General features: G+C 42.6%; 1 protein-coding gene across 11 annotated transcripts in view; it reads right to left on the bottom strand.

The window, feature by feature from the left end:
- GOLGA1 (golgin A1) overlaps positions 1–19,769 on the bottom strand; it is a 53,729-nt gene that overhangs the window by 9,927 nt on the left and 24,033 nt on the right. For all 11 annotated transcript variants that reach the window (XM_082617532.1, XM_082617531.1, XM_082617526.1 and 8 more), the window contains 5 exons: positions 19,055–19,180; positions 17,001–17,096; positions 13,176–13,271; positions 12,144–12,293; positions 11,487–11,582 (listed from right to left, as the gene is read on the bottom strand). In XM_082617532.1, the coding sequence (XP_082473658.1) occupies positions 11,487–11,582; positions 12,144–12,293; positions 13,176–13,271; positions 17,001–17,096; positions 19,055–19,180 (564 nt within the window). The remainder of the gene's footprint in view (positions 1–11,486; positions 11,583–12,143; positions 12,294–13,175; positions 13,272–17,000; positions 17,097–19,054; positions 19,181–19,769) is intronic.

The raw sequence follows: 19,769 nt of genomic DNA, 5'->3' as shown, positions 1-19,769 counted from the left end.
TCAGAGTAAATCATTCCCTTGGCCAACTTGATTTGTCCAAAGGATGGCTCTGTCACCCAAGATGAACCAATCAAGTCCCTTTTTATATCAGAATCCTCTTTTATATGGTGAAGCTGAGAGGGAGATGCCCTCTTTCCCCTGGGGTTGCTAAGTTGGAATGATACCAGATTGGAGCTGCTGAGGTGATGTCCTCCCAACCTCTAGGACACAGTCTACATCATCGAGAAAAGCAAGGATGAATTGGGTGACTGACAGGGCAAGAGACAGCATGACACAGGCAGAGAAGAGATCTGAGGCCCCAGGTTCCAGTCGGACAAGTCTTTCTGGTTCAGTGAACTACTCAACTCCTCCTACGATATCTCCTTTTCCACTTCCACCAGTCCAGGTGGGTTAATGGATGGAGACGTCAGCCTCATGGCCAGTGCCATTCCGGTTCCTACTGGGGAGCTGTCAGAATTGACCTTCCGTGAGTCCACCTCTAGTAGACAAGGAAAATTGGTGCAGGAACTCAAGAGGCTGACAGTGGGACCTTGAACTACCCCAGACAATCCCCTTCATCGGGAGAAGCTCTGTTGGTACAGGAGAAGGAGCAAGAGATCTCAGGCTGAGTGGAGCTATGAAACCCTGGCCCTGCAAGCCCAGGTGGACCAGGTGACAGGAATGTCATGCCTGCACAGGAGCCTTTTCTGGGGAAGTTTAGAAGAGATGCTATGACTGCTGATGCCTTAAAGAGGACAGCTGGCAGGCTGTGAGCGAGAAGGCAGGAAGCATGCCAGGAACTGTACTTGGTACTTTTCATCCATGGTCATGCTTGATCCCCAGGGTAATCCTCTTGAGGTCAAGGGTTATCATCTTCAGTTTGAAAAAAGGAAACCGGATTCCCTCAAGCATCAGCTAGTGAGGGGCCAGGGTGACACCCAGAACTGAGTCTACGTGGTTCTAGAGTCTCAGCTACTGCCACAGAGCCACACACGATCCAGGATTTGAGACTGACCGGCATAGCTCAGGTTCACTGCAGAAGCCAGCAGGCTACCCATGAGCACAGCCCTCTGCACCTGGGAATGATTTCCCCAGAGGGCTGTTTTGAAAAATATGGATACGAACAAACAAACAAAAAAAAAGTGTGCACCTAAAGATAGTGCTTCAAAATACCAGAAGCAAAGACTGACAGAACTAAAGGGAGAAAGAGACAAATCCATGATTATAGCTGAAGAGCTAGCCCCCCTCTCAGTAAGTGATGGAACAAATATACCAGAAAAGAAAAAAAAAAAAATAGAAGACCTACAGAAGATTTGAGCAATACTATTAACGAACTTGATCTAATTAGCGTTTATAGAACGCTCTCCTTACTAGCAGAATATATATTCTTTTCAAGTGCACTGAAATATTTACCAAGATAGACTATAGGTTGAGTCATAAAACAAGCCTAATAAATATAAAAGAACTGAAATCATTTAGAATATTATCTGACTATAATGGTATTAAACTAGAAATCCAAGATATCGAGAAAATTCACTCAAACGTTTGAAAATTAACCACACTTCTAAATAGCCTGTGTGTGCTAGTTTTAAAGTTATGGCCTCAGCCCACACCCACCCTTTCATATTCTGCTTTGTGATGCTGTGCCTGGGAATCTGCAAACCCTATTTCTCCAGGTCGGGCTCCATATTCATATACATACTCATCTCTGCCAACAGGGGGAGCTCCAGGGAGACTGGAAGGCAGGAGGAGGGAGAAAGACTTGCTCCTTTCCGTCAGCTTCCAGTTTCTGTGAGCCATGCTGCTTGGCCCTGGCAGCTGCAATTTCTGCCCAAAGCAGCAGCTGCATCCACTCTGCAGTCTTCCCGACACTTGCGGCTGAATTCTTTCACTGCCCTATCCCCCAACAAACACACCAGCGCCAACTGTACAGAGCCCCCTCCTCACAGGTCTGAGTTTCAAATCTGTGGGGCTCCTCTTCTTAATTCCTAAATAATTCCAACATCTTCACTTTGTTCCCTGAGTCCTAGGGTTGGAAGCTGTGTCCTGCAGTTGCTGCTACCTTCATGGTATCTTTTAACTGTTTCAGTGCTGGATTAAAAACTTTACATTAGAACACAAATTCTCATTCACATAACTGGGGTAGTTCCTCTCTCCTGCCTGGACCGTGAATCACATGCTGTGGGGCAGATTTTCTGTTGCTTCTTGTGCACATACTTGCAATACTCACTGCCCTCCATTCTTCCCTCTACATCTTCCGTACTTCTATCTAGAACGTTCCTTCACCTGAAAGATGCTCTTCAGTACTTCCTTTAATGCAAGTCTGTTAGCGCCTAATTCTTCGTGTTTTATTGGTTTTCTTTAGTGCTACTACAATGCTGTGTCTGGGTATGGATTTTAAAATTTATCCTGTTTGGATTTGTAAGGATGCTTATACCTGGACCTGTGACTTGAGAGCTTTCATCAGTTTGAAAAATTCTCAGCCATTATCTCTTTAATGATTGCTTCTGTCTCATTTTTTTCATTTCCTCTGGGCTTCTACTGACACATGATAAAACATCTCACAGTACCCTGTATGTCTTTTATCTCCTCTTTTCTGCATTTTATTCTGCCCTTTCTTCCATTTCACTGCTTCTCTCTTTAGTTCTAATCTGCTGTTAAGCTCATTCATTGTTTTTTAAACAGCTTTACTGAAGTATAATTGGCAAATAATAAACTGCACATATTTAAAGCATGCAACTGATGAATTATGCTGAAACCATCACCAAAATTAAAATAGTGAAAATGTCCAATACCCCAAAAAAGTTTCCTCATGCCCTTTTGTAATCTGCATTTTTACTTTCAGCTACTGCATTTTTCAGTTTTGGATTTCTAATTTGATTCCTTTTCTTTTTTAAAACAATTTATTTATTTTATTTATTTTTGGCTGCATTGGGTCTTCACTGCTGCATGCAGGTTTTCTCTAGTTGCGACGAGTGGGGGCTACTCTTCGTTGCAGTGTGTGGGCTTCTCATTGTGGTGGCTTCTCTTGTTGCAGAGCATGGGCTCTAGGCGTGCAGGATTCAGCAATTGTGGCATGTGGGCTCAGCAGCTGTGGCACATGGGCTTCAGCAGTTGTGGCTTGTGGGCTCTAGAGCGCAGGCTCAGTAGTTGTGGTGCATGGGCTTAGTTGCTCCTCAGCATGTGGGATCTTCCCAGATCAGGGATCGAACCCGTGTCCCCTGCATTGGCAGGTGGATTTGTAACCACTGCGCCACCAGGGAAACCCTAATTAGGTTCCTTTTCAAAACTACTGTCTTCTATTATAATTTCCAAATCTCTGCTGAAATGTTCAATTTTGTCTTTTATATCCTTAAACGGAGTATGCACAGTAATATCTGAGCCTCCTAAAAGGTCTTCCTGCTTCTGTACTTGCCTCCTTTACAGAACATTCTCCACATACAGCCAGAGTAATCCTTTTACTACAAAACTTCTCACGTCACTCCTCTGCTTAAAACCTCCAACTGCTTCCCCAATGACCTTCTATCATCCACCGCTCTCCCCCAGGCCACGGAGTGGCAGCTACAGTGGCCTTTCTGCTGTTCTCTGAACAAACCAAGCTTTTCTCTGCCTGAGGGTGCTTCTCTTTGCTATTTCTTCTGTCTGGAATATTCCTTCCCCAAAAAATCACATTGCTGTCCCCTTCTCGTTATTCAGACCTTTTGCTCAAATCTCACTGACACTCTCCCTCGCCTCCATATATATACATTTTCTTAATTTTTTAATTTAATATTATTTATTTTTTTAAACAGCAGGTTCTTATTAGTCATCAATTTTATACACATCAGTATATACATGTCAATCCCAATCTCCCAATTCATCACAGCATCCCCCCCACACATGGCTTTCCTCCCTTGGTGTCCATACGCTTGTTCTCTACATCTGTGTCTCTATTTCTGCCCTGCAAACTGGTTCATCTGTACCATTTTTCTAGGTTCCACATATATGCGTTAATATACGATATTTGTTTTTCTCTTTCTGACTTACTTCACTCTGTATGACAGTCTCTAGATCCATCCACATCTCAACAAATGACCCAGTTTTGTTCTTTTTTATGGTTTAGTAATATTCCATTGTATATATGTACCACAGCTTCTTTATCCATTAGTCTGTCGATGGGCATTTAGGTTGCTTCCATGACCTGGCTATTGTAAATAGTGTTGCAATGAACATTGGGGTGCATGTGTCTTTTTGAATTGTGGTTTTCTCTACATATATGCCCAGTAGTGGGATTGCTAGATCATATGGTAATTCTATTTTTAGCTTTTTAAGGAACCTCCATACTGTTCTCCATAGTGGCTGTATCAATTTACATTCCCACCAACAGTGCAAGAGGGTTCCCATTTCTCCACACCCTCTCCAGCATTTGTCGTTTGTAGATTTTCTGATGAAGCCCATTCTAACTGGTGTGAGGTGATACCTCATTGCAGTTTTGATTTGCATTTCTCTAATAATTAGTGATGTTGAGCAGCTTTTCATGTGCTTCTTGGCCAGCTGTATGTCTTCTTTGGAGAAATGTCTATTTAGGTCTTCTGCCCATTTTTGGATTGGGTTGTTTTTTTAAAATTGAACTGCATGAGCTGTTTATATACCTTGGAGATTAATCCTTTGTCCGTTGATTCGTCTGCAAATATTTTCTCCCATTCTGAGGGCTGTCTTTTCATCTTGTTTATGGTTTCCTTTGCTGTGCAAAAGCTTTTAACTTTCATTAGGTCCCATTTGTTTATTTTTGTTTTTATTTCCATTACTCTAGGAGGTGGATCAAAAAAGATCTTGCTGTGATTTATGTCAAAGAGTGTTCTTCCTATGTTTTCCACTAAGAGTTTTATAGTGTCCGGTCTTACATTTAGGTCTCTAATCCATGTTGAGTTTATTTTTGTGTATGGTGTTAGGGAGTGTTCTAATTTCATTCTTTTACATGTAGCTGTCCAGTTTTCCCAGCACCACTTGTAGAAAAGACTGTCTTGTCTTCATTGTATATCCTTGCCTCCTTTGTCATAGATTAGTTGACCATAGGTGCATGGGTTTAGCTCTGGGCTTTCTATCTTGTTCATTGATCTATGTTTCTGTTTTTGTGCCAGTACCATATTGTCTTGATTACTGTAGCTTTGTAGTATAGTCTGAAGTCAGGGAGTCTGATTCCTCCAGCTCCATTTTTTTCCCTCAAGACTGCTTTGGCTATTCAGGGTCTTTTGTATCTCCATACAAATTTTAAGATTTTTTTGTTCTAATTCCATAAAAAATGTCACTGGTAATTTGATAGGGATTGCATTGAATCTGTAGATTGCTTTGGGTAGTATAGTCATTTTCACAATATTGATTCTTCCAATCCAAGAACATGGTATATCTCTCCATCTGTTGGTATCATCTTTAATTTCTTTCATCAGTGTCTTATAGTTTTCTGCATACAGGTCTTTTGTCTCCCTAGGTAGGAGAGTTGCATGGTAAATGGGAGTGTTTCCTTAATTTCTCTTTCAGAATTTTCATCATTAGTGTATAGGAATGCAAGAGATTCCTGTGCGTTAATTTTGTATCCTGCAACTTTACCAAATTCATTGATTAGCTCTAGTAGTTTTCTGGTGGCATCTTTAGGATTCTACATGTATAGTATGTCATCTGCAAACAGTGACAGTTTTACTTCTTCTTTTCCAGTTTGTATTCCTTTTATTTCTTTTTCTCCTCTGATTGCTGTGGCTAGGACTTCCAAAACTATGTTGAATAATAGCAGTGAGAGTGGACATCCTTGTCTTCTTCCTGATCTTAGAGGAAATGCTTTCAGTTTTTCACCACTGAGAATGATGTTTGCTGTGGGCTTGTCATATATGGCCTTTATTATGTTGAGGTAGGTTCCCTCTATGCCCACTTTCTGGAGAGTTTTTATCATAAACGGGTGTTGAATTTTGTCAAAAGCTTTTTCTGAATCTATTGAGATGATCATATGGTTTTTATTCTTCAATTTGTTAATATGGTGTGTCACACTGATTGATTTGCATATATTGAAGAAGCCTTGCATCCCTGGGATAAATCCCACTTGATCATAGTGTATGATCCTTTTGATGTGTTGTTGGATTCTGTTTGCTAGTATTTTGTTGAGGATTTTTTGCATCTATATTCATGAGTGATATTGGTCTGTAATTTTCTTGTTTTGTAGTATCTTTGTCTGGTTTTGGTATCAGGGTGATGGTGGCCTCATAGAATGAGTTTGGGAGTGTTCCTTCCTCTGCAATATTTTGGAAGAGTTTGAGAAGGATGGGTGTTAGCTCATCCCTAAATGTTTGATAGAATTCACCTGTGAAGCCATTTGGTCCTGGACTTCTGTTTGTTGGAAGATTTTTAATCACAGTTTCAATTTCATTACTTGTGATTGGCCTGTTCATATTTTGTTTCTTCCTGGTTCAGTCTTGGAAGGTTATACCTTTCTAAGAATTTGTCCATTTCTTCCAGGTTGTCCATTTCATTGGCATAGAGCTGCTGGTAGTAGTCTCTTAGGATGCTTTGTATTTTTGCGGTGTCTGTTGTAACGTCTCCTTTTTCATTTTTAATTTTATTGATTTGAGTCCTCTCCCTCTTTTTCTTGATGAGTCTTGCTAATGGTTTATCAATTTTGGTTATCTTCTCAAAGAACCAGCTTTTAGTTTTCTTGATCTTTGCTATTCTTTTCTTTGTTTCTATGTCATTTATTTCTGCTCTGATCTTGATGATTTCTTTCCTTCTGCTAACTTTGGGTTTTGTTTGTTCTTCTTTCTCTAGTTCCTTTAGGTGTAAGGTTAGATTGTTTATTTCAGATTTTTCTTGTTTCTTGAGGTAGCCTTGTATAGCTATAAACTTCCCTCTTAGAACTGCTTTTGCTGCATCCCATAGGTTTTGGATTGTTGTGTTTTCATTGTCATTTATCTCTAGGTATTTTTTGATTTCCTCAGTGACCTCTTGGTTATTTAGTAACATATTGTTTAGCCTCCATGTGTTTGTGTTTTTTACGTTTTTTCCCCTGTAATTCATTTCTAACCTCATAGCGTTGTGGTCAGAAAAGATGCTTGATATGATTTCAATTTTCTTAAATTTACTGAGGCTTGATTTGTGACCCAAGATGTGATCTATCCTGGAGAATGTTCCATGCGCACTTGAGAAGAAGGTGTAATCTGCTGTTTTAGGATGGAATGTCCTATAAATATCAATTAAATCTATCTGGTCTATAGTGTCATTTAAAGCTTCTGTTTCTGGGCTTCCCTGGTGGGGCAGTGGTTGAGAGTCCGCCTGCTGATGCAGGGGACACGGGTTTGTGCCCCAGTCCAGGAGGATCCCACATGCCGCGGAGCGGCTGGGCCTGTGAGCCATGGCCGCTGAGCCTGCGCGTCTGGAGCCTGTGCTCCGTGGTGGGACGGGCCACAGCAGTGAGGGGCCCGCATGCCATGAAAAAAAAAAAAAGCTTGTGTTTCCTTATTTATTTTCATTTTGGATGATCTGTCCATTCGTGTAAGTGAGGTGTTAAAGTCCCCCACTATTATTGTGTTACTGTCGATTTCCTTTTATAGCTGTTAGCAGTTGCCTTATGTATTGAGGTGCTCCTATGTTGGGTGCATATATATTTATAATTGTTTTATCTTCTTCTTGGATTGATCCCTTGATCATTATGTAGTGCCCTTCTTTGTCTTTTGTAACATTCTTTATTTTAAAGTCTATTTTATCTGATGAGTATTGCTACTCCAGCTTTCTTTTGATTTCCATTTGCATGTAATATCTTTTTCCATCCCCTCACTTTCAGTCTGTATGTGTCCCTAGGTCTGAAGTGGGTCTCTTGTAGACAGCATATAGATGTGTCTTGCTTTTGTATCCATTCAGCAAGCCTGTGTCTTTTGTTTGGAGCATTTAATCGATTCATGTTTCAGGTAATTATTGATATGTATGTTCCTATAACCATAGTCTTAATTTTTTTTTTTTTTTTTTTTTTTTTTTTGTGGTACACAGGCCTCTCACTGCTGTGGCCTCTCCCGTTGTGGAGCACAGGCTCCGGACACGCAGGCTCAGCAGCCATGGCTCACGGGCCCAGCCACTCCGCGGCATGTGGGATCTTCCCAGAACGGGGCAGGAACCCCTGTCTCCTGCATCGGTAGGCAGACTCTCAACCACTGAGCCACCAGGGAAGCCTTTGGGTTTGTTTTTGTAGGTCCTTTTCTTCTCTTGTGTTTCCCACTTAGAGAAGTTCCTTTAGCATTTGTTGTAGAGCTAGTTTGGTGGTGCTGAATTCTCTGAGCTTTTGCTTGTCTGTAAAGCTTTTGATTTCTCCATCAAATCTGAATGAGATCCTTGCCGGGTAATCTTCTTTGTAGGTTCTCCCCTTTCATCACTTTAAGTATATCATGCCACTCCCTTCTGGCTTCTACAGTTTCTGCTAAGAAATCAGCTGTTAACCTTATGGGAGTTCCCTTGTATGTTATTTGTCATTTTTCACTTGCTGCTTTCAATAATTTTTCTTTGTATTTAATTTTTGCCAATTTGATTACTATGTGTCTCGGTGTGTTTCTCCTTGGGTTTATCCTGTATGGGACTCGCTGCACTTCCTGGACTTGGGTGGCCATTTCCTTTCCCATGTTAGGGAAGTTTTTGACTATAATCTCTTCAAATATTTTCTCTGGCCCTTTCTCTCTCTCGTCTCCTTCTGGGACCCCTATAATGCGAATGTGTTTGCGTTTAATGTTGTCCCAGAGGTCTCTTAGGCTGTCTTCATTTCTTTTCATTCTTGTTTCTTTATTCTGTTCCGCAGCAGTGAATTCCACCATTCTGTCTTCCAGGTCACTTATCCGTTCTTCTGCCTCAGTTATCCTGCTATTGATTCCTTCTAGTGTAGTTTTCATTTCAGTTATTGTATTGTTCATCTCTGTTTGTTCTTTAATTCTTCTAGGTCTTTGTTAAGTATTTCTTGCATCTTCTTGATCTTTGCCTCCATTCCTTTTCTGAGGTCCTGGATCATCTTCACTATCATTATTCTGAATTCTTTTTCTGGAAGGTTGCCTATCTCCACTTCATTTAGTTGTTTTTCTGGGGTTTTATCTTGTTCCTTCATCTGGTACATAGCCCTCTGCCTTTTCATCTTGTCTGTCTTTCTGTGAATGTGGTTTTTGTTCCACAGGCTGCAGGATTGTAGTTCTTCTTGCTTCTGCTGTCTGCCCTCTGGTGGATGAGGCTATCTAAGAGGCTTGTGCAGGTTTCCTGATGGGAGGGACTGGTGGTGGGTAGAGCTGACTGTTGCTCTGGTGGGCAGAGCTCAGTAGAACTTTAATCCGCTTGACTGCTGATGGATGGGGCTGGGTTCCCTCCCTATTGGTTGTTCCCTCCCTGTTGGTTGGTTGCCTGAGGCAACCCAACACTGGAGCCTACCTGGCTCTTTGGTTGGGCTAATGGTGGACTCTGGGAGGGCTCATGCCAAGGAGCACTTCCCAGAACTTCTGCTGTGTCCTTGTCCCCATGGTGAGCCACAGCCACCCCCCGCCTCTGCAGGAGACCCAACACTAGCAGGTACGTCTGGTTCAGTCTCCCCTGGAGTCACTGCTCCTTCCCCTGGGTCCGATGTGCACACTACTTTGTGTGTGCCCTCCAAGAGTGGAGTCTCTGTTTCCCCCAGTCCTGTTGAAGTCCTAAAATCAAATCCCACTAGCCTTCAAAGTCTGATTCTCTAGGAATTCCTCCTCTCGTTGCCAGACCCCCAGGTTGGGAAGCCTGATATGGGGCTCAGAACCTTCACTCCAGTGGGTGGACATCTGTGGTGTAAGTGTTCTCCAGTCTGTGAGTCACCCACCCAGCAGTTATGGGATTAGATTTTGCTGTGATTCCGCCCCTCCTACCGTCTCATTGTGGATTCTCCTTTGTCTTTGGATGTGGGGTATCTTTTTTGGTGAGTTCCAGTGTGTGCCTGTCGATGACTGTCCAGCAGCTACTTGTGATTCTGGTGTTCTCACAAGAGGGAGTGAGAGCATGTCCTTCTACTCTGCCATGTTGGTTCCCGTATTCACCTCCATATTTAAAAGAGCCCTTTCCTCCCTCCTCTCTGTCCTTTACTCTGCTTTATTGTCTTCATAGCATTTATAACTATTTATCAAGTGTTTACTGTCTCGATGAATGGATAAAGAAGATGTGGTACATATACAATGGAGTATTACTCAGCCATAAAAAGGAACGAAATTGGATCGTTTGTAGAGACGTGGATGGATCTAGAGACTGTCATACAGAGTGAAGTAAGTCAGAAAGAGAAAAACAAATATCATATGTTAACGCATATATGTGGATCCTAGAACAATGGTACAGATGAACCAGTTTGCAGGGCAGAAATAGAGACACAGATGTAGAGAACAAACGTATGGACACCAAGGGGGGAAAGTGGTGGGGTTGGGGTGGTGGTGTGATGAACTGGGAGATTGGGATTGACATGTATACACTGATGTGTATAAAACTGATGACTAATAAGAACCTGTTGTATAAAAAATAAATAAAATAAAATTCAAAAAAAAAAGTGTTTACTGTCTCCAGTTACAAGCTCCACAGGTTGGGGGAGGGGGAAAGATTTTGTCTGTTTTGCTCATTGCCACATCCCAGCACCTACAATGGGGCCCACAGGTACTCAGATGTTTGTTGAAGGGAATGCATGAAGAAATATTTGACTCCAAAGTCCATGCTTTCCATGACATGGCACTACTGCAATAGCACCTGCATAGCTTAGCAGAGACTACTGTTGAAAGCTGACTCGGTGCAGGCCTCAGCTATGGATGTTGTCCGAGAAGATCTCTGCCAAAGGATCCACAAGATCTTTGTGTCATGACCACAGCTGGGCAAGTCCTGCAAAGATCCATCATCTAAGGGCTGCTATGAAAGGGCACAGGGGAGCCTGGAGGCCTATAAGAAAGTGGCAGACTCCTTCCCCTGAATCCAGTTATGTCCCGGGAATGAAGGTGGCAGCATCTGATCAAAGCACCAAGTTCTCAGAAGGGAACGGGAAACAATCCAGCAGGCTGTTTTTTCTTCGTTTCTGTACCTGCTCCCTGTTACAAACAAACAAATAAGGCCCTCGTGATATTTTAAGGCCTTGCTTTACTGGCCTCACTGGAAATCAGTGACAGTGGTGCTTTGACAGCATTACTGTCAGGCAGCTGTTGACGAGGACAGAGAGGAAGGGCTGGGTCCCTGTGGTGGAGTGAAAAGTCAGAGCAGCACCACCTCTAACTACAGAACCTGGACAAATTACTTACACTCAGAACCTCGAGGACATTAACTGCAAAATGAGCACAACTCTCCCTATGTCCTTGATCACTGAGAGGACTTAACGAGGTGACAATTTGTTGCAAACGCCTAGCAGAACTTTGAACAAATGCTAGTTCCATTCCTTCTCTACTCTAAGTATAGAATGTTCACTTGGCCACTCCAAATACACACATGAAAGACATGATACTTTTGTGAAACTGATTCAATTAGATAAATACCTTCAGCTTCTTTAGTTCAAGTTGGTGATGTTGTAAAGAATGTTCACATTCATTCTTACTTTCTTTAACGAATGCATTTTCTTGCTCCAGCTCTCTCTGCAAATTGAGAAAAGTATGTATAAAAGACAAGGTCTTTACCATATTTCCCCTGAGCACAGTCCTATCTCTTTGACATGGAACCTTTAAAAATGCCCCCCTGCCTTTTGTTGCCACTGCAGGGGTGGGAGATGAGAATGGTGATTGGGGTCAGGAAGGGAGAGTCACCTGACACACTCCTCACAAGTAGAACTAAGGCACTTGATTCTGAAGCCTATGGAACAAGGAGGGGGACCAGGGAAGGGAGAAGCCATTAAGGATGAACAGTATACATTTTAGAAAGGCAGTGGGAAGCAGCTGATGGGACTGGTCAGGAAGCACCAGGAAGTCCATGTGCAGCCCAAGGAAAAAGAAAACCCATTTGTTCAGGGTTTTTATAAAAAGCAGCCTTTTAACAACCAGTCTCATGAGTAGGTGTTTTGTTGGAAGATAAAAACTGCTCCAAAAAGTGGTGCCCTACTTCAGAGGAGGGCTGGTCTTCTTCCCATCAAACAATTTGGCAGCCTAGCCACACGTGAACGTGGTGCTCCCATGCCCGGCCCCTCTCCTTTCCTCACTCACCACCTTCCGCTCCGCGGCCGCATGGTCAGCCGCCCGAGCTCTCTCCAGGGCAGAGAGCTGGGCCTCCAGTGTGTGGATCTGCTCTGTGCACTGCTGCTCCAGAGCGAGGACCTGCTGCTGCGCACAGCTGCTCTCCTTGTTTGCAGAGGCCTGAGGGGGTAGCAGAGGACAGTTATTCGTGGTGACAATGGGGGCTTTATTCTGTCCCTCAGTGACCCAAAGATGAGTGTCCAATAGAAACAACTCTCCTTCCTGACCTCCAGCCTGGGTGCCGCTGAGGTGCCCTGGCCTGCTCAGGAGCTGGAATCTGGGATTGGTCTTGGTGCTGGGGGGAAAACTCTGGGCACCAGCCAGTCCTAAGACACAGCCCTCCTTCACTCTACTCAGTGCTGCCCTCTATGGATGAGGCTTTTCCCTGGGGAGGCACATAACACAGTGATGAAGAAAGAACAAGGGCTTTGACCTAGGAAGGATGTGGGTTCAGCCATTCACTAGGTGGGAGACCTTGGGCTAGTGATCTGGCCACCTTTCTGAGCCTGATTCCTCTGGAGAATAAGGATAACAGTACAGGCTCTTAGGTCTGCTGCAAGGACTAAATGAAAATACATGCAGAGTACTTAGCAGACACGGCAAACAGGGAACAAATGCCGTTTTTATTTCTCTAGTTTCAAGCTCAACACCTGACCTGGTGCTGTGATTACCGGCCAAGCCCTTGCCATCTTCTCCCCAGAGCCTGGAGCTGTTCCCCACAGCCCGGGCTGCAAGGTGAGGTTTGAACGCCAGTGGAGACACCACCTCTAACAGTCCCAGAACTAGGCTGGGCCGTCTAGCCTGTCGCTATCTCTCTGGGTAACTCAGACCCTCTAGCAGGTCCTGACTCCCTCTACCTGCACTGCCTATCTGCCCACAACTGTATCTAAGGTCAGGTCCAGATACCATTCCAGAATTTGGGAGTGAGTTTGGGGACCTACAAAGGAATAAAGGGAAAAAGCATCAAGGGCCTAGAACACAGCAGTCACAATACCCACTTACAAGCTCCTGAATCTGAGCTTCCCGAGCTGCCACAACGTCACTGCTCTGTTTTAGCTTCTCCTCAGATGCCTGCAGGCTCTGCTCTAGTTCTTTCACCTGAGGGGGGAAAGAGAAGCACCCTTTCGTTCAAAAGAAGCTAAGTAGCAACAAAATGGCTTTTAAAATCAAATCTATTTAAATCATAAAACAGGTTCATTAAAGAAAAATTTTTACTTACAGAAAAAGAAAGATGCTCATAGGTCTACCATTATAAAACACTATCATTCTAATATAGTTTCTTACAGGCTATTTTTATGACTTTTCTTTCTTTCTTTTATTACAACTTCGTATACAATTCTAGTAAAACTTTGTATTTTTTCCTATTTGCTCAAATTTCCTTCTATGTTTCCACGCAGTCTTCAGACCTTAGATTATTTCCTTAAAGGATGTTTCATAATTTCCTGAACCGCTGCCTACTGTTTTCCATTTTGCCCATAAAATAATGCAGTAGTTGACATCTTCATGCAAAAAGTGTTGATCTGGTTTGAATCACTTGATTAGGACAGATTCCCAGAAGTGGAATTACTGCTCATGATACAAACTTGGGTTTCCCTCATCCCACAATTACTGATCCAGTCTGACTGTGTACTTGGCACTGCACTAGGACACGAGGCCAGCACAGTGGACAGGATGACACACTGCCTAGCACTGAGCTAGACATGGTTATTCAGATCAACACTTTTTGCATGAAGACTCAAGCTAACTTTGCCAATTTCTCTTTTAAAGTCCTCTTGTTTGCTGAGTAAGGTTTGCCCTGGGGGAACTTTATTATTAAAACATAAGCTCATGGAAGGTTGCAGCTTTGTCAAGGAAAGGTAGGTACCAAATGAGAAAAAGAGTATTTTTAGGTCTCATGGTTTCTCATGTATGTTCACATGTAAGTTTTAACTGAAACAACCCCATGAGAACAGTGTGAGTACTTCCACAGAGAAGAACAGTAATGTTACTTGCTCATGATCACAAATTTTATTAGTGGTAAGGCCACGACTGAAACCTAGCTTTTATTTATTTATTTATTTTTAAATAGGTCTTTATTGGAGTATACTTGCTTCACAATACTGTGTTAGTTTCTGTTGTACACCAAAGTGAATCAGCCATATGCATGCATATGTCCCCATATCCCCTCTCTCTTGAGACTCCCTCCCATCCTCCCTATCCCATCCCTCTAGGTCACCACAAAGCACCAAGCTGATCTCCCTGTGCTACGCTGCTGCTTCCCACTAGCTACTTGCTTTATATTCAGTAGTGTATATTTGTCGACGCTACTCTCACTTTGCCCCATCTTCCCCCTCCCACCCCATGTCTTCAAGTCCATTCTCTATGTCTACATCTTTATTCCTGCCCTGCAACTAGGTTCATCAGTACTTTTTTTTTTTGATTCCATATATATGCATTAGCATACGTCATTTGTTTTTCTCTGACTTACTTCACTCTGTATGACAGACTCTAGGTCCATCCACCTCACTACAGATAACTCAATTTCTTTTCTTTTTATGGCTAATATTCCATTGTATATCTGTGCCACGTCTTCTTTATCCATTCATCTGTCAATGGACATTTAGGTTGGTTCCATGTCCTGGCTATTGTAGATAGTGCTGCAATGAACATTGTGGTACAAGTCTCTTGTTGAATTATGGTTTTCTCAGGATATATGCCCAGTAGTGGGATTGCTGGGTCATATGGTAGTTCTATTTTTAGTTTTTTAAGGAACCTCCATACTGTTCTCCATAGTGGCTGTATCAATTTACATTCCCACCAACAGTGCAGGAGGGTTCCCTTTTCTTCACACCCTCTCCAGCATTTATTGTTTCTAGATTTTTTGATAATGGCCACTCTGACCGGCATGAGGTGATACCTCATTGTAGTTTTGATTTGCATTTCTCTAATGATTAGTGATGTTGAGCAGATTTTCATGTGCCTCTTGGCCATCTGTGTCTTCCTTGGTGAAATGTCTATTTAGGTCTTCCGCCCATTTTTTAATTGGATTGTTTGTTTTTTTCATATTGAGCTCCACGATCTGTTTGTATATTTTGGAGATTAATCTTTTGTCTGTTGTTTCATTTGCAAATATTTTCTCCCATTCTGAGGGCTGTCTTTTTGTCTTGTTTATGGTGAAACCTAGCTTTTTGAACTCCTGGGTTCAGTAAATATCTATGCAAGTCCCAGTTTGTAGGCAGAACTCAAGAAAGATTCAGATCCTCAGAAGGTTACGCACAGAGTTATTATATGACCCAGCAACTCTACTCCTAGGAATATACCCAAGAGAAATGAAAGTATACGCCCACACAAAAACCTTGTTCATACATTAATGTTCGCTGTAGCATTATTCACAACAACCACAAGGTGGAAACAACCCAAATGTCCATGGACAAATGAATGGATAAACAAAATGTGATATATGTACAATGGAATAAAAGTCTTAAAAAGGCTTATTCAGCCTTAAAAAGGAGTGAAATTCTGAAACATGCTATAATGTGAATGAACCTTGAAGACATTATGCTAAGTGAAATAAGCCAGACACAAAAAGACAAACACCATATGATTCCACTCATATGAGGTACCTAGGATCAACAAATTCATGAAAACAGAAAGTAGAATGGTGGTTGCCAGGGGCTGGGGAGAGGAGAGAATGGGGAGTTATTGTTTTAATTGGCACAGAGTTTCTGTTTGAGAAAATGAAAAAGTTCTAGAAATGGATGGTGGTGATGGTTGCATAACAACATGAATGTACTTTATGCCAGTGTACACCTAGAAATGGTTGAAATGGTAAATTTTACGTTATGTGTATTTTACCACAATAAAACGATATTCAGAAACAATTATAATAAAACAAAGCTGTATTTAGAGAAAAATATAGCTTTATATATATTTATCAAGAAACAAGAAAGATTTAAAAAATAAGCTAAGCATTTGCTATGGTCTGAATGTTTGTGGCCCTCCAAAATTCATATACTGAAATCCTAATGTCTGATGTGATGGTGTTCGGATGTGAGGTGTCTGGGAGGTACTTAGGTTATGAGGGTGGAGCCATCATGAATGGGATTAGTGTTCTTATAAGCGGCCCCACAGAGATCCCTTGCCACTTCTACCACTTCACACTCATTAAACTGGCAAGAAGGCTGAGAAATGCCAATGCTAGAAAAGACAGAGATGCAGCGATAGGAACTCTCATGCATGCTGGGAGAGTAGAGCCAGGTGCAGGCCTTCTGGGAACATTCCTGTCCTACTGAGTCACATTAAGTCATACGCACTTGCTATCCGCCTTAAGGCAAAGGGGACAAGAATGTTCACCGCAGTGTCATTTGTGGTGACAGAACGAAGGCACTCTGGATATCTAGCATCTAGTAGACAACTATAAAGTACAGTAGGTAAGCACAATGAAGTGGACGCAGACAGAAGATGGAGCAGTTGAAAGTAACAAAGAAGACATATGTACAGCTGTATCATTTACTTAAGTCAACACACAGACACACAAAACAATGTCACCAGTTTTCAGGTTATCCAACAATAAAAGGGTCCCTATTAACCACATTAGAGTGGTGTCCTATGGGAGGGAGGGGAATGGGGATAAAGGGACCAAACAGAGAAGAGAACAACTTTCTGTGGAACAACGATGGTAATGCGGCAAGAATGAAGAAAACGACTACCTCGGTTCTCTACAAGTAAGATCCGAAAGAGAGTCCCTTTGGAAGAAAACCTCTGACCCAAGGGGATTCTCAGCCACAACCACATCATCCAACCAGGGCACCACCCAGACACAGGAACCACTGGGAGTGAGGTCAGTACCCGAGTCTCCAGGCTGTCAGTGGCATTGGCCTGGCTGCTTCTGGCTGCCAAGAGCTGCTGTCTGGTATCCTCCAAATTCTGCTCAGCAAGTGTTTTCTGTAAGTTGAAAGAAGAGTAAAAGAAAATAGTCATTTCTCCATTGAATAAATATTTACTGACATCTACACCATATTACAATTTGTGCGAGGCACGAGGGACACAAGTACACACCCAAAAACCAAAAACAGCTAATAGAGATAAAATTCACATATCATAAAGTATACATATAAAGTATACATAAAGTATAAATTTGACAGTTTTTTGACCTTGAGGCTGGGGCAAAGACTAACCAAAAAAGTATATAATCGAGTGTAATGGTGTCCACAAAGGAGCAGCACAGAGCAGGAGATCCTCACTGCCTCAGGAAACTAGGAGGCTTCATTCTTCACAGGTGGCCAGGGCCCGAGGGAGCACCCAGGCAGAGGGATGACACTAGAGGTGTGAAACAGCTGGGGGCATCTGGGGAGCTACAGCTTGCCAAAAGTCAAGGTGATGATGGGTTCAGGTCATGAAACAAGACTAGAAAGTTAGGCAAAGGGCCAGATTATGAGAAAAGCTTTTTATGCTACAGAAGGAAGTTTGAACTTAATTCTGTAGCAAATATTTTTCAAAGTGGAGTCATCCAAACACTTGCATTAGACTCACCTGGGTGGGTGGAGGGGTTTTTAAGTTTGAGGCCTTATTCCAGGCCTACTAAAATCAGAATTTCTGAGGGTAGGGCAAGACATACATACATATATATACACACACACACACATGCATACATACATACATATATATATATATTTCTTTTTTTCCCCAAAATTTTTGGCTTGCAGGATCTTAGTTTCCTGACCAGGGATTGAACCTGGGCCACTGCAGTAAAAGTGCCGATTCCTAACCACTGGACTGCCAGGGAATTCCCTAGAAATGTATACTTTAAACATACTCGCCAAGTAACTCCTATGCACACTAAACTTTATAACAATGAGGATGGCACAATAATGATTATAATATTAATAGTTGAAATATACTGAGACCCCATGATGTTCTAATTCTAATCACTTCCCAATAAGAATTCTTTGTGTTTGATACAATTTTAACCCTATTTTACAGAGGGGGAAGAAAACACAAAAAGATTAAGTTACTTGCTCTAAGTCAAAAATTAGTAAGTAGAAGAGGTAAAGTGCAAACCTAGGGAGCCTGGTTCTAGAAATCAATCTATACCTTAGAAACCACGTTATACTCACTACAGACTGTAGGGTAATTGTGGAGGCTCTTTATGGGAGTGATATAGTCAGAAATGTTGTTTGGAAAGATCAGTTTAGCAGTGATGTGGAAGACTGTGTCAGAGGGTGCAGGAGGAGAGACTGATGTTGTGTAGGCTAGTCTGGAGACTTCTAACACAGACTAGGCCGGAGTGGCTGGAAACCTAAAGTACAGCAGTGGCAGTGGAGATGGACACATTTAGTTGAAACTGACTGAAGACAGAAAGTGAGGGGCTAATCTAGGCCCAAGGCTTGGGTTTTGTCACCTCTGTCATGTAGGAGAGAGCAGAATGTGGACAGACAACAAGCAAGTTCACCTACACCACTGGGCTAGAGGCCAGTTGGCTCAATAGACTCTTTCGGCTAAGGAGAGTCCACTTGCTGCCCAAAGCAATTCTCGCTCACGCCAAAGGCAGATGGTAACTACTTTCCTTGGCCAATGTAAAGTACAATGGGTAGGGAAGGAAAGCAGGGCAGTAAGACAACAACCCAAATAGTGTAAATCACTAGGTGGGGGTAATCGGTGATCAGTATGCCACTCCTTCACATGCATCTCTGAACAAAGTGCTCCCTTTCCTTCAGGAAAACGTCACACACAGGCAACATGATGCTGATTTTATCATACGCAGAACCACCAAAGGTTGGAGGGAGTGATCTTTTCACCAAGCTCTTTGAAGATTCTCTGGCTCTGAAACTCTAGGATTTTATGAAATCTCCAGTGTTACCACTGCCCTCCCAACACTGGCCAGCCCAAAGAGAGCTAGTTACCTCTTTTAGAAGTTCCTGCACATGTTCTTCCCCTGATAAGTTCTGCTCCAGTCTCTTCTCCAAGGATGCAACCTTCTCCTGCAAACGTGTGATGAGTTTTTCTTTCTCTTGAGTTTCAGCAGTGGCCTGCAGGTGAAAGCAGAGATTACATTACACTGTCTCTCTCCCTGCCTTCCTGTATCCTCTAGAATCACCACGTTTCTCTGAAATTCTGTTTCCAACTGCATCCTAGAAGAACATATAGCCAGGAGATCTTCCCTGAAAATGGAACAGAGAAGATATGAGATCAGAACCCAACACCACTCAGGTATTTGTTTCAGGCCTATTGCAGCAAGCAGCAAACGCTCCCAAATTTAAGCACCTGGCAATCTGGGAAGGAAGAATGCTATTACGTCTGTGGAATCTAGCCAGGACCCTGAGAAGATGTTCCTCCTCTCTAAAATATCCCGTTTTGTCATGATCTACTAGCTAAAGGAATGCTCCCCCTCCCACTCTCATCAAGCACAGGTTTAATCCTATTAATCCAGAGGCCAACAGGACCTGCAACTTTACACCAGATGCCAAGAACCAGCAGAGGTAATTCCACTGAAGAAGCTCCCAGCCAGCCCTACAATGACCTACAGAACAATACGCCTGGAAACGTGGGGCTGGATGAAGCAGTCATGATGCCAGTGTAGCTGCCTTAAGGCTGAAGACAGAACTGAAACAAACAATG

Source organism: Mesoplodon mirus (assembly GCF_964341445.2).
Source record: "Mesoplodon mirus genome assembly, chromosome: 1".
NCBI lineage: Eukaryota > Metazoa > Chordata > Mammalia > Artiodactyla > Ziphiidae > Mesoplodon > Mesoplodon mirus.
This window is presented reverse-complemented; position numbering and strand designations above follow the sequence as displayed.